At 39.4% G+C, this 15,102-nt stretch overlaps 1 protein-coding gene across 1 annotated transcript; it reads left to right on the top strand.

The window, feature by feature from the left end:
• Window positions 1–1,935: 1,935 nt before the first annotated feature.
• LOC104955910 (fatty acid 2-hydroxylase-like) lies at window positions 1,936–2,312 on the top strand (the record flags this gene model as incomplete). The annotated part of the gene is made up of 1 exon (XM_010783307.1): window positions 1,936–2,312. A coding segment is annotated over exon 1 (282 nt), but the record flags the coding sequence as incomplete, so codon positions are not given.
• Window positions 2,313–15,102: the final 12,790 nt, after the last annotated feature.

Raw genomic sequence — 15,102 nt, 5'->3', positions numbered from 1 at the left:
TGTGTGTGTGTGTGTGTGTGTGTGTGTGTGTGTGAGGATCAATCTCACGAAGAACTAATGACAACAAAAAAGAATTCCCTCATCAAACTTAGCAGAAGTGGCTTGATTTTGTTCTCAGCAGGGGACTTTGACAGAGTATTTCTCAAAAAATACACAGTAAAAGTACTTCAATGTATTGTAAGTAGTAGGTTAACTAATCCAAAGTCAAACAGTATCAATTTCATTAAGAACTAATGGTAAAATTATATTTTTATCATTCATCAAAGATAGCAGAAAAACATGCATTATGGAGGGGAAAGTACACGGGTCATTCCTAGCATTCGGTGCCATTTCAGCTATATATTCAAAAATAAAAAACATTATTTTCCATTTTCTAAATGTAAAACAAATGATCAGTTCCACTAAAAATGAGCATAACAGGGTGGACATTTAATGCTTTACCGCAATAGTTAAGTTCTTTAAAACATTAGAAAAACGTTGAAGGAAGAACGCATTCACTCTGCTTCTTGAAGATGATTTCCCACTCAAAATGTATCCTTCTTCTTCTTGAGTCATACAAATAGTAGAATAGTAAAGGGGCGTGTCCAGAGGGATTCAAATCAGAGTAACATGGGGGACATTCAAACAGGGGACACACACTTTATTTTCAATACAAATTAATTAATAACAACAATTTCAATTTGGTGAGGAATATTAGCAAAAGGGTCATACAACACTCACAAAAATTTAGAATTTGTTTGTATTTCTTTTTGTATATCTGTTAAAGAAGTTGAGCAAACATGATTGGGGACACAGCAATTTGGCCTACTTGTGGTAAAATCAGAGTAATTATTTAGAATTTTTAATATCCTGGCTAAATAACATTGTTGTTTTATGGTAGAGGGTATAAACATTTAAAACCAAGCTTTTAAAAAATAAGCATTAGACCTTTTAAATACAAAATATATGATATAATGTGGTGGGGACCTAAATGGCACCGAATACTAGGAATGACCCAGCTGCATTCACGCTCTGCCCCTTAGACAACACATGTTAGTAAATTAGAAAAATATTTTTCTTTATGGATTTTTTTCCGACACTACGTGAAGGCACCAGAGCTCATCTGTTCGGAAGATAACGCACGGTACAGATGTGTAAACAAAGACACACCCTCTGTAAACAAACCCCCTCTGTTTAAGGAATAAATAAAAGGAGACAAAAAACATTAACATTTTATCGACAATCTTTATTTTAATTGACCTTTTTTGGAGATGATACATGAACCCGTTTTTTTAGATTTGGTGAAATATAATTCTGTCTCTATATTGAGAAACTGCAGTAGAGAACACAGTGACAGATTTACGTTAGGTGCAGTCGTTATTTAGATGTATCTGGGCTTATATTTTAGACATTTAATGCCTCATAGTAGCTAGGTAAACTCATTATGGTCATGGACCATGTTATCGATTAGGAAGTGATGACGGATTATATGACATGTTATGTCACTGTTTATTTGAGGTCCATAATGATCTTTATTTGAAATAACCTACGTTAAAGTATTTAAAATAAAATGTAATTAAAAAATAAAATAGTTTTATGTTTGCTTTACACATCAGCCTTGAGAAGTTATCTTTATTGTCGCGCGAAGAGTGTTTTCAGAGCAACAGGTGCGTCTGGATGCCTTCAGGGAACTTGTAAGAATCGGTAATTGTGGTAGTCTTACATAGAACTGGTGCTAGGAGACAACAAACCGTTGTCTAAAGCTTGTATAAGCAACAAAAACCACCCCCAGGGAGGCGTTTCAAGTTTTGAAACACCTGTAGGCTGCTGCGATTATTACTAAATCTAGGCTGTTTACCGAGTATTTATTTGAACGCCTCAGAGTCCCCGCCTCTCGCTGCTGTCCTGTGGAGAATAGTTAAGAGTTTACTGCCCCTGGGTGTCAGCGGTGAAGTTGAACTCTCAGTCAGCAGTCAGGTTCACGGTCCCCCGAGGAGGTATTTCTGCTCCCCTCCCTGTATTCACTTTTCTGCATTTTATTTTTTATCAATATGTCTCCCTCCACGTCCCCACGGTTCTTCACGGAGAGGGAGGTGGCCCGCCACTGCTCCAAGGACTCCTGCTGGGTGCGTCTGGGGACCAGGGTCTACGACGTGACCTCTTTCTTGCGGATGCACCCGGGCGGGGAGGCGCTGATACTCCGGAGGTCAGGGAAGGACGTAAGCGGGGAGATGGAAGGACCCCCACACCGGCACTCGGAGAACGCACGGCGATGGATGGAGCAGTACTATATCGGGGAGCTGGACAGGGACAGTGGCACCGAGGAGGCACAGGTAGGGTCTGACCAGAGACATATGACATAGAGAAAATACCTGTTAACAGGAGGGTCGTCAGGGTGTGTAAGAAACTGACAGGTGGCTTAATGTTTTTACAAAATGACACATTTTGTAAAAACATTAAGGTCTTTCTACCACGAATATGGCGTCAAGTCAAGGCTGTAGCCCTGCACCAGAGGTGGAAGAAGTATCTTGTAAAAGTAGAACTACCAGAGTGTAGGAATAGCCTACTCTGTTACACGTAAAGTCCTGCATTCAAAATGTCACTCAAGTAAAAGAAGAAAAGTATTAGCATCAAAAATATACTTCGAGTACCAAATGTAAAAGTGCAGATTGGCCCATTCCAGTACTGGTTCCAATATATTATATGGTTTTGTGTGTGTGTGTGTGTGTGTGTGTGTGTGTGTGTGTGTGTGTGTGTGTGTGTGTGTGTGTGTGTGTGTGTGTGTGTGTGTGTGTGTGTGTGTGTGAGAGAGAGAGAGAGAGAGAGCGAGACTGTTTTATCCCAAGGATTGAGAGCTCAAAAAATTGTGCAGATTTGAAAACAGAAGCTTCCCATCATTTGTTGTAAGGTGAATCCCCATCTAATTGAGCTCTCTCTGTCTCTGTGTGTTTCCCTGTGTGTGAGGAGGGAGACAACAGCAAGTTTGCATAAATCTCATGCCGACAGATTTCACATTTACATGGCTTACCCTCTCATGCATTGTGTGTGGGTGTATATCAGTATTCAAAGTTTACACAATTGCATTTTTCTGTTCTTCTTTCACATCTATAGGGCTTCAGTCACTGATATAAGTCATAAAAAATATGGACTTTCAGACTTTTTTTGTCTTTCACATATTGTACTTAGATAGCATTCTGCACATGTGGTGTCTGACATGTTGGCAGGTGTGAAAGTTATATATGTAGTTAGACCCTTACAACAGCCAGACACATTTTCACACATTCACACTGGCTGTTCAAAGTTTCAGTCGTTAGTGGTTTTCCTTTGTTAACTGCTAGCATCACAATATCCTCCACAAAATGCAAAGGTCATCACACATTTTCATTTCTTTTAAATTATAACTACGACTTGTTTAGGCGGCATGATTCAGCATGGTTAGTGTTTTGCAGAAGTCTAACTCAAGGTTTGAGCCTCGAGGGGAAAATATGTTGGAAGAAATGCCATTAAAATTCTAAAGTCACATGACTGCTGAAATGTGACAATTGAAGTCTCAAGAGTCACAAGGACATTCCAGTTGTGAATAAAATATAACCCTTACTTAATTTGTCATCCAGGTATGGCTACAAAACAAATGGTTCTTACTTTGTCTCCTTTTTAAAGTCACTTAGAGACCTTGGTTGAACTGCAAATGATAAACCTGCACCACAGGTTCTTTAATGATGCCTTATGGCCTGGCAGTAAATGGTATTTCCACCAAGCAGCGTAAATAGTAGTGCAAAAACCGAATGTATCAACTTTCGGTAACCCAGTGTGACTTTAAAGATGTTTTAATTGTGCTTGGATTGCTTTGAAAACGAAAAGTCCTTCGAGGTCACGTTAAATGTTGTTGAAATAATGCAGATTTGCCTTCCGTGGAAAGGTTTGTTTTGAGATATCATCGTGACACTGGCAATCATTGATGAATTGTGATTCTATAAAAAAAATAATTGTTGAATGTGTTAATTGTTAACCCAAGCATGTGTCTTGAAATGTCTATGTGTCGGCAATGACGCATATTGTTATATTATCCAAATAGTTGCCAATGATTTCTGTCGATAAAACAAACACATCAATAAATAATGTCATCATTAGTGTGTTTTAAAGGGGCCCTATTATTTTTACCTTTCCTGTAATGTGTTCCAAATCCCAAAGCTTCCTCCAGAGGGAGTTTCACACTATTTTTTCCTCTTTAGTTACATTTATTGCAGAATTATATGCCAATGTTATAATGGGCTGTTCTGTCTTATTCTGTGTTACCTTGAGATTCACTGCACTATACATCAGTGTTAATTCACTCAACAAATCATTTCCTTAGTCTTCTGATGTGTGCTTTTTGAGGCAGCAGATGTTAAAGGTGGGGTAGGTAATTTTGGAGGAACCAGCTCGAGTGCGCTAGAATTTGAAAATACACAGCCGGAAGAAATTTGCTACTTCCTTACAGAGCCCCTCCTCCAACACACACGAAGGAGCACATGACCAATGAGGGCACGAGATAAGTTTGTGCACAGATGGAAGGCTGACAGACAGGTAGGCCATCCAGTTATTTTAGCCGGGCCGGCTAAAATGATTGGTCGTGCTTTTTACAGCGACACGGTGTGTGTGTGTGTGTGTGTGTGTGTGTGTGTGTGTGTGTGTGTGTGTGTGTGTGTGTGTGTGTTTGTGTTTATCTGCCTTAGCCAGCTAGGTTTACAATCAAACAGAGGTGCTGTTTATATGTCAAAAATTTAAACTGGTTTGTATTAGATACCGATTGCTCCCATTCAGAATCTGTGTCCCTCTGTTAGGACTACATAATCACTAAGTCCACCCATGATTACACGTTGGTGTTACAGAGCGATGCTTCTAACAATATTTGAGTACAGACAACGGCTGCCAAGCCCCATTGAAGTGAGTAGGCGTTGAAGCACATCTTTGTGGTGACCAAACGGTGGTACTATAACATCCGTATCATTGGGCCCAGAAAGACCTTTTCCCATTGACTTACATTAGGAAAGAGACCTCTGTAAATCAGCGGATACATTTTTCTTCAGGTTAATCAACTACCCAGTACAAATACTTGAATACCACTGATTGAACTCAGTAGGTCCTTAAGGTTGTAAAATGTGGATAATAATAAAGGACAACCCAAGTTTGCCATTTGCTCTTTTTACTCCACTGAGCTACTTTTATGGGATGAACGGGGGCCCGCCTCCATAAACTGTATTTATTTGTCTTTACATCCACACCGGCTGCGAAGAGTACAAGTGAAGAAGCATAAACACAAACACTAGAAGAAGAAGAACAGAAAAGGCAATTCTGGCTCAAAATATATCCCTATTTTTGTTGTCTCTAAAACTCAGTACAGTATCTGAGCTATTTAAGGTGTTTTGGCAAGATGGACCCAAAGTATAAATATGTGTAGCAGCCAGGGAAGTGGTATGTTAAATTAGGGCTGCTCGATTATGGCAAAAATCATAATCTCGATTATTTGGGTGAATAATTGATATCACGATTATTAAAAACGATTATCCATTTACTTTGAAAAGATCCATTTATTAAAACTAAATGTGAACAATATGTTTTTAATAGTTTACTACCTTTGAACTTTAAGTATAATTCAACTGAAAAACCAATAAAAAATGTTTTTTTAAATAATAAAAAAAAAAAAAGCCAACATCGTAATTGCGATTCAAATACGATTAATTGAGCAGCCCTATGTTAAATTGTGTGAATTTCTCAGTGCAGGTTGAGCAATACCAAATTGCTTATCCACTTAATCTGTGTGTCAGTCATAGGTGCACTTTTGCTTGCTGTTCTCCTGTCCCTTTGTCTTAAAGGAATTGAACCAGCAAGGCCTGTAAACCTCTGACCAGGATGTGGACATTCTACACTAAGTAGCCCATGGAACATTCTGTTAAATGTTTTTACCATTTATTTATGTGGATTTGAAATGTCAACAAATTGAACAGGGTAGACGTCGTATTTTTGCGTACAGGAGAATGTATCTCTGTCGTCATGCATTTGGGGGGATAGTACGCTTATCATTTAATAAGTGGAATCACAAATGAGAATTTAAATGAATGAACAACGGAGACTCTATAGAAAAGCTCAGCACACCATCAGCATATGTCGAGAATGAGACAGGAAGTGAGTCAAATTGAATAGAATAGTTGAGAAAAACTCTGAAAGGAAATGCCAATAGCATGTGAAAATGAAACCAAGCACAGATGGAAAATAGAACAGACATAGTGAATACAGGAGAATAAGAGGGAGTAATAATAATGTAATTACTTGGAGTCTCATGTTGATTGTCAAGGTCTTGATGGTGGATGTTGACAGGTTTTGTGGATGGAATGTTGGAGGGTGAGCGGGTCTGCTTGCTGGAGTCCTGGAATGCAGACCTTCATATGCATCTTTTTCTGCTCAATGATGTGATTGTCTTTCATTAGAAGGCCAGCAGGGGAGGGGGAGATTGAGGGGGTTAGGGGGGGACTTGGTTGAATATTACCATTCAAATCCATATTAACACCTGCTAAATGCCAAATAATGGTACAATTTGTCTTTGGCTGCATCCTAGAGTAATAACCCCGGCCTAACCCTATGTTGTGGGTATTACCAGCAGGGACAGAACCACTGATATTTGTTACATCTTGTGAGTCTGTGTGTCATCATAGAAAAATCTGCTCCTGGGGAAGGATGAACCACAGAAGTCCTTTTGAGTAATATTCCAAGTGTTTGTCTTGATGTGGATCACTGTAACCGTACAGAAAACTTCACACATGTGTTGAGATTCAAATGAAGGTCCAGTTCAAAGATGGGCGTGGTCCAAGAAAGGGGTGTGATTGGGTCATTGGCCTTTTTACTTAACTCTATGCCATGGCCTGATTTGGTGTCACAAGACTTTAAAGCAGTTTAGATTAAATGAAAGACAGAGTTTAGGACAAGTTTGGACATAAGAGAAAGTGGGGAAGGGACCATTTCCCCCCTACTTTAAGAGCAATCTGGCCCCATGGCTGATGTGATCTCACCACAAGATGATCTCGAGTTTGTGAAAGAATCTGTTCATGCAGACATTCACTATAAACCAATCATATCAACGTAATTAATAGCACATGAAGGATTCCGACCACTTGTTCTGTATTCTAGCGTCCATGTCCTCAGTTTTCCCCCAACATGCTGTTAAACTACCTCTTTTACAACTCTTAAAAGCTGCTCTGAGTTTATCACCACGGTGATACATTACCCGGTATACATTGTTTACCTTTGCTACCATAGCAACTGCAGACACGGCAATTAGCCCTCGGGTGCAAGCCTCATGTGGCTCCCCTCATCGCTACGGTAACACCTGGATAAGAGATTGAGACCGAGGGAAGAACTGGATGGACATTCAGAAGGGAGGGAGGTGAACATATGCCGGAAAGGTGTAATTGATTTGGGCAATTGTCTCACAGGAATGGTACTGAGACCTGCCATTACCCTTTTCTCATTGTTTGCACTCAACCACTCCTAAAGTTGTAACTTTTTTAATAATGAGTAATTTTCCCAATTGTAGTGTTACTTCTCATTTGTCTGTTGCGACCCCATGGGATAATCTCATTGGCTTGACAGGTATGATAATATCAATAATAATACCCTGCTGTTTGTGGACATAATGGAAAAGGCAGAAGAGAATGTGTTACAATGGGACTGCATTTTTGCTTCTCAATCACTCCTCAATCCACTCCTCCATAGTAAGACCCCCCCGGTCGAAGTTAATCTTACTGTAAATGTTTCCATCTTATGCTTTGCAAGTTTGTTTCGTCATGGAAGAAATGTAAATATATTTATAAAACGGACAAGTCAAATCAAGCAATCTGATTGGTCGATAGCGTTTTTGTGGACCTTTTTGATTACATATTTGAAAACATTGTTGCTTGCTTTAAAAGTAGCATAATTCATTATGTCAAACCTTGGAAAATATCTAGATATCCCTGCCCTAATGCCGAAGGAACTGCACACTGAATATGTTTTGCCGTTTGATGTCTATGTCTGGACCGCTGCGAAAAAAGGAGGGTTTCTGCCCCATTACTTCTCCGCTGATTTCTTGTCCCAGCCCAACTGTATACAGTTTTTCTCAGACGCGGAGGGATACTGACTTGTTGTGAAAAGTAACTACAATTCTACCCGTGGTATACGCTCAGTATATCACGGCTAAGAACCAATCAGATTGCTTGATTTGACTTGTCCGTTTTTTATAAATATATATATAGATAACAGGTGAAGTCAGAGCTGTAATGAGTGAAAATCTTGTGTTAATATTCACCAAAAATTTGAAATTTGATCGAGTTGCGTCAAGATCAAGGTGTGTTGTAACTCTCTCTTTCAACAGTTTCTGGTGAAAATAAAGTAGGCTATTTGAGGACGCTGTACAATCACGTAGTCTATATCTTCCAGCTTTTCATTTGTTTCCTCCGCCTCACCTTTTTTCTTGTCCCATTATGAACCTGTTTATCACTTCAACATTACATAATGATATAAAAGTGCTCTGTGCAGCAGGTAGGCCTGGGTGGGGCTGTTTGTGTACAATATTTGTAGAAGAGACTATTTGACCTACAGTCCAGAGGGGAGGAACACAAAACACACATTTAAAAAAATGAACCTCTGTTCACACACACACACACACACACACACACACACACACACACACACACACACACACACACACACACACACACACACACACACACACACACACACAAACACACACGTACAGAGAAAGGCGCGTGAGGATGGAATCTTGAGTCCTGGTAATTCAGGTTTCTTTTAGTTAGAGGGAGAAGAGTGATATGTTAGTAAGAATCTAGACACACACACACTTTTTTGCGCACCTTGGAGGTAAAGTGCAGGCATATTGTCATTCAAGAGAGAATAGGATGCATAGTTCTTTTGGAAAACACGTTTTCTTTTAGCCTATTTACCTCGTAAACGTAATTAATACTCATTACATTGACACATGCATTATTTGTGATTAAAATAATGGTTGTTAGTAATGTATTAGCGACCCCCACAGATGTAGGATTTCACTGCTTTCACAGGAGCTCAGACCCCTCCTCGGCTCCCACATAACTCAAACCCTGGTCAGTATCCGTTTGGCTAGTCCAAATCAGAGAGAATTTGATACTTTTGGGTTTGTTTTGTCTGGCTCTGTTTCACAGTGCATCAATTAAAGCAGAAAAAAAAGGAATTATGTTTGGCGTCGTCAAGTGAGCAGGGCAGGAAATGCACTTGCAGGAGTCTTTGTTATTGGACAAAAATGTGGCAATGTAAAATGTTAGCACAGGAATTGTAGAACGCAGAGAAACCACAACCGAGCGATTTGGAGAAGAATGAGCCAGAGATACATTTGTTGTTTCTACCAAACGCATTTGGAAAGCTTCAGAACGAGTGCCTGCACTCCAGGCTCTGGATTTTCAACAAATCACACAAGAGCCCTTTCTCAGTTCTCAAATTTTTCGCTTCCTCGGTAGTGACCCAAAAATCGATGTCAGTGCGCCTTCCTGAAAGATATCTAATTTCTCTAAATGCAGATCGAGGATCGAGCATTGAGTAGGCTCTCTGGAGGAGCTAGACTGAGGATACACTGATGTATCCTCCGGGAATGTAACTACGGCAACAGTGATGTTTAAAAGAGGCATGGCGCACGGCTGGATTGATCTCAGTTGGTTTGGTTTCCACTGGTTACTTTGAATAATTGTAAATACAAATGTTTGTCCATAATTTAATTTCCCCGTTGTAGCGACCAGAGAGAGGGGAGGGAAATATATTTAGTCACCTCCTGTTGAGCAAGGGTCCTGGGTACTTCATACAGTAGTAGCTATCCAATGCCCCTAATACTCAAATGGGATAAATGCAGGTACTACATTTCACTGTATCTACAGGTGTGTGACGATAAAAAAGGATTTGAATCCTACAATTTCCATTTCCATATCTAAAACCTTGATGATATATTGAAGAACTCTTGTTTATTGAGACATGGTTTTAAGGATTTTATTGTGTGTAACATTTATAAAGGACTGGTTATTCCCTACTGTTGGATATACTTGGTGTAATATATGTGACTGATCGATGTGCCACTCAAGTATTCAGTGTTATCGAACTCTCCACATTGTTACTGAACTTTAACCCTATCTTTCCACATGCCTCTTACTAACTGCTGTTGACACACCATCAGACAAAAACACATACAACGCCCAAGGTGCATAGTGAAAATTCGAATTTTTGTTTGTTTCAGGAAAAAAATTTCAGCTTTATCCAGGTTTTACAACCCAGTCAACAAAGAATATTTTTGGCACAATTTGCTTTGAGCCAACCAAACATTAAACAAGGGCAGCACATAAGAAACTATGAATAAGTGTACCTCAAGCCAGAGTCGACTTTATGATTGCACACGTTGGGGATACCTGACCCCAAATAATGAAAGGACAAGGAGTGTTAGAGACCAATGTTCTGGGTGTTAGGTGTTAGGTGTTACCCATGTTCTTCTTACAAAAGTGTTGTATCATCGTAGAAGTGATAAAGATCCTCAGCCTCCACATGTTTACTGACTAATTGACCCTTCTCATCTATGTAACCGGAAACCACAAGTTATGAAAGCACTAAGGTCACCTGAAAAGCTACTGCCTTTGATGCTTTGTTATATCTTTGCTGTTACCTATTTACTAGAACGCAGGAGGGATGATCAACTTCTGTTGGTCTTTATTAATAAAAAGTAGCCAGGAGTCATGTTACTTACCAGTAGAGATTAACCAGAAATTCAGGTTTAGGAACACAGTTGGCACACATTCTTTGGGGAAAGTAGATGGATAATGTTACCTTGAGGAAGGGATATACAATACAATACAAGGCCCCACAGGAAACCAACCCCTATATTTGGAGGCCTTAAAAATAATCTTATATAAAAACAATAAACAAAGGCAATTTTTTACAATAGTAGCACAGCCTGTGGCGACTGTGGCTGTGAGGGAGTGTGGTCGTCTTTCAACCAGAAGGTTGTGGGTTCGATCCCAGCCCATGCAGTCAACATGTCGATGTATCCTTGGGCAAGATACTTAACCCTGAGTTGCTCCCGATGGCATGGCCAACGGTGTGTGAATGTGTGTGAATGTTAGGTCCTAGAGTAAGGTACACTGCTCTGTTTGAATGGGTGTGAATGGGTGAATGACATGTAGTATGTAAAGCGCTTTGAGGGGTCTTAAAGACTGGATAAAGCGCTATATAAGTACAGTCCATTTACCATTTACCTTACATAATTCTACCACTTAAATAATTGGACATTAGCAGAATGATTGGACATCATTAAAGGATATTGAACAAATTAAAAACTCTACTTCTTTGTTCTATCAAAGTTCTCTCAGTGCAAACACTAAAATGACTACAGTCTATTTTCCTTTTGTTAGCAACATGTTAGATCATTTTCTTTCTGCCAATACACATTTTCACAAATAGGTCTAGAACGCATCTAAACCTCGCACAGAACCTTCTTCTGATAATGTTAGCTGTTGTTATGATGTTAAAGTTTTTTTTCTAAAGTATCTCATGTACAATAAATACATGGGGGCTCCAGACTAATGGTGTCCAGTTGCACAGAGATGGTAAAGGAATTAGTTTGGACTATCAAAGAAACGCTCTTGGCATCCAGGGTACACTTTTTTGCCGTTGGGCCATTGGGCTATGCTAAATGTCGAACTATGCAGTATCTGAGAGTTTTTTTGTTATCAAAATTATTCTTTAATTTTAGGGAAATAAAGACCAGGGTTAAGCAACTGCCTCGATTTAGAGTGCAGCCCATGTGCCACTGTCGTCATCGTCTGATCTCAAAATCCACAATTCACAAAACAACCATGACCAAGTGTGCTTACATAGAGGCGGCCCAGTGGGCAACGCCAACTCAGCCTTGTCCTACAGATAACCCCTTCACGTTTTAGTCCTAACGCTCTTTCTATCACGAGTCATAAGCACAGTGATAAGGATCACAGTTTTTATTTCAATTCATGTTTATTTTTTCTTCTCAAAGCTCAAAATCAGGCAAATTATCTTTAAAAATAATAAAATAATGTTAAATGTTTGGAAGGTTAGACAACAGCTGATAACAGAAGAGGTGTTGCTGGGCTAGCGTTTCATCACATTGCACGTGATAGGCTAAAGGGTAAATCAGAGCAGACTGGGCTCTGGTTTCAGGCACAGGGTGAAAAGAGGTGCTGCAGCACAGGCAGTATGAGAAAAAAAGGTTAAATACAAATACCAAATTATTTACCTGAACATTTGCATAATACGGCCCCTTTAACTTTGTTTTCACAACAAACAAGTGTAACAAATTGAAATCTGGACAAACTGATGCCAATTAAAAATTAAGTTTATTCTTTGTGTGTTGTTAATTGTTTAAGATGGTTATATAAGAGAGACATTTCCTATTATTATAATCATAACCACACGCAGATCCCTATTAAATCACATTTTATTCCTCTTCACTGCATTCCTTTTAAACATCCACCCTCCTACTCCTCCTCGATGGTCAAAGGATGGACATCTCCTTGTATCTGATTATTTTATGCATTTCCTATTACTGATATAGAGTCCTCCTTATGTTTATCTCCTTGGCACTGATCTCTTTAGTTAATTAAGATGATTTGGTCCCTGTGCCCTCTCATAACAAGACGTTTCTGAATCCTTTTCTTAATGTGAATTGTTACATTTAATTGTGATATTCAGAAACATAGTAACCTGCCAATACCCTTAATACCATACTCCTTTGTCATGTAGTTACATATTTTATAAATGGACATTTTAGATAATAACCAGCTAATAATCTACCTGAACAGCAAATATAATGGACAAAGGAGGAATGATGTCATTAGAGTTTGGCTTTTATAAAGATAGGAAAATGATTATTGAAGGTTTAAGATGCTTTTTTGTGAATTCATGTTGTTAAATGTATACTGTAAGCTGGAGCATATAATGAAAGATCTAAGTATTACTTCACAGTCAATTGATGTTAATTGTCGTCATTCTTGACATGACAATGGGTTGCATAAGGTGAGAGTTATGTCAACAGCACAGGCATACCAGCCATTCTCTCAGCCCAGGCCTGAAGAGTGTACACAAGCACTCCTGGATCAACAGAAAAAAAGATGAAGGCTGGCAATTAGTCACTTAACTCCCTCCTCGTTCATTCAGTGTTTACTGAACAACTCGCAGGCTATACATTGTTAGTTAGATTTCTGAAACTGAGCCAGAGAGATAGTGGGATGTAGAAGTTTGAGTCAGAGAGGAACAGGGTGTGGGGTTACCTAAGTCCTTGACTCTCCTGAACATGAAGTTATAGCAGCTTGGTTTAGGATTTCTGTAGCAATATTTAGCATTTGGGGATCTGGATTGCCTACCAACCGTCAAACTGAAATAAAACAAACCGGTCAGTATTTCATGGTTTGCTTTGCTCTGAAATAATGATTCAAGCTATTCGAATTTGGCTCTCCTTCCTAAGTGACAGGCATGCTCATTAAAATATACCAACCCCACATTTGACAATCTCAATTAACTATTTGAGAACTACCTTTGATATTTGAATACAGGTATATCCACACAGACAATATCATAAAAATACTGTGTGTTAAAGCTTATTTTCATGTTCATATTTGTATTTTGTGTTTCTACTGTGACATGTCTCCATGCTTTAATGTTCAAAAAGCTCTTTATTTTCCTCATACTGCCTGTGCTGCAGCACCTCTTCTCACCCTCTGTCTAAAACCAGAGCCCAGTCTGCTCTGATTGGTTAGCTGGCCGGCTCTGTTGTGATTTGTCAACCGCTTAGAGATGTCACGCCCCTTAGCCTATTACGTACAATGTGTTGGAGCTCTAGCCCTAATAAAAGTGTTTGACTGTTACATAGTGATGTCACTATGTTGTGGATTATGGGGGGGGGAGTGTGTGGGAGAGAAACTCCCTCTGTAGGGAACACAGGGATTGTAGCCTTTGCAGACCATTTACATGCACACAAACCTATATAACCCACTACAGGGAAGGGGAGCCCAAAAAGGCATAATAGGGCCCCTTTAAAGCGTGTAAACATGATTTATTAGAAACCCCAAAAAGGAATCTGAAAATGGCTGTAGTATGTCCCTTTTTAATATCACAAAACAAAAAGTGTGCTCCACAACAGGGTTGCACGTTTTGCAAAAATTAACTATTGAGATTATCTTTGACTGATTGCTATATGATTTGCGATATTAGAGCGGAATATATATTAAAATGATCATAGTGTGATTTTGAGGACTGTACCAAAGAAGGATTTCTTTATGAAGTCTGTAAGAAACAGTTTGTCGGTAGGGATATCTTGCCAGCACTACAGCACTTAATTCGGAACCACACATTTATCATTTACCAAAGGATGCGCTTGCGATTTGAATATTGCGCTAGCCATATTTCAATTTCTATAAAATGTTGATTCATTGTGCAGCCTGCTCCACAATGCTTAAAGGGGACCTATCATGCAAAATGCACTTTTGTACGTCTTTTATACATGAATATGTGTCCCCGGTGTTCCAGGGAACTCACCAAGTGTCAGAAAACACAACCCTCTCTATTTTCCTCCATACCCAAATCTCTAAAAAAGGGGCTGTAACGGATCTGATACAGACTGATCCAGATTTGAACACTTTTATGTCGTCACCGAAGTTGCGCTACGGCTATTGGGCCAACTGCACCAATCAGGAGGAGACGGAGGAGGACATTGCCGTTCGAAAGCACTGGAGACGCTGTAGTACATATTTCAGGCCACCAGATGGTGCTGTTCTCACTGAATCCGAGCATGAAAGGCAGTGTTAAATTGAGCGAAATGAGGAATGGATAAAATGCTAAAAAGTATAAATATGCCTTATATAGTAGGGCTGAACGATATACCGTCTCATGGCGATAACCGCGATATGCGCATGCGCGATATTCACACCGCAGGGACGTGCGGTTTTATTCTTTTTTTTTAAAATGTTAACGCACTTTAGCACAGAATTCAAAATAAAGATACCCTTATTACTTATCGAAACTGCACATACAATATATCCGATTGAAGCTGAG

Source organism: Notothenia coriiceps, unplaced genomic scaffold (assembly GCF_000735185.1).
Source record: "Notothenia coriiceps isolate Sejong01 unplaced genomic scaffold, NC01 NC01_scaffold00025022, whole genome shotgun sequence".
NCBI lineage: Eukaryota > Metazoa > Chordata > Actinopteri > Perciformes > Nototheniidae > Notothenia > Notothenia coriiceps.
Note: the sequence above shows the minus strand (reverse complement) of the source record. Positions and strands in the feature narration are given on the sequence as shown.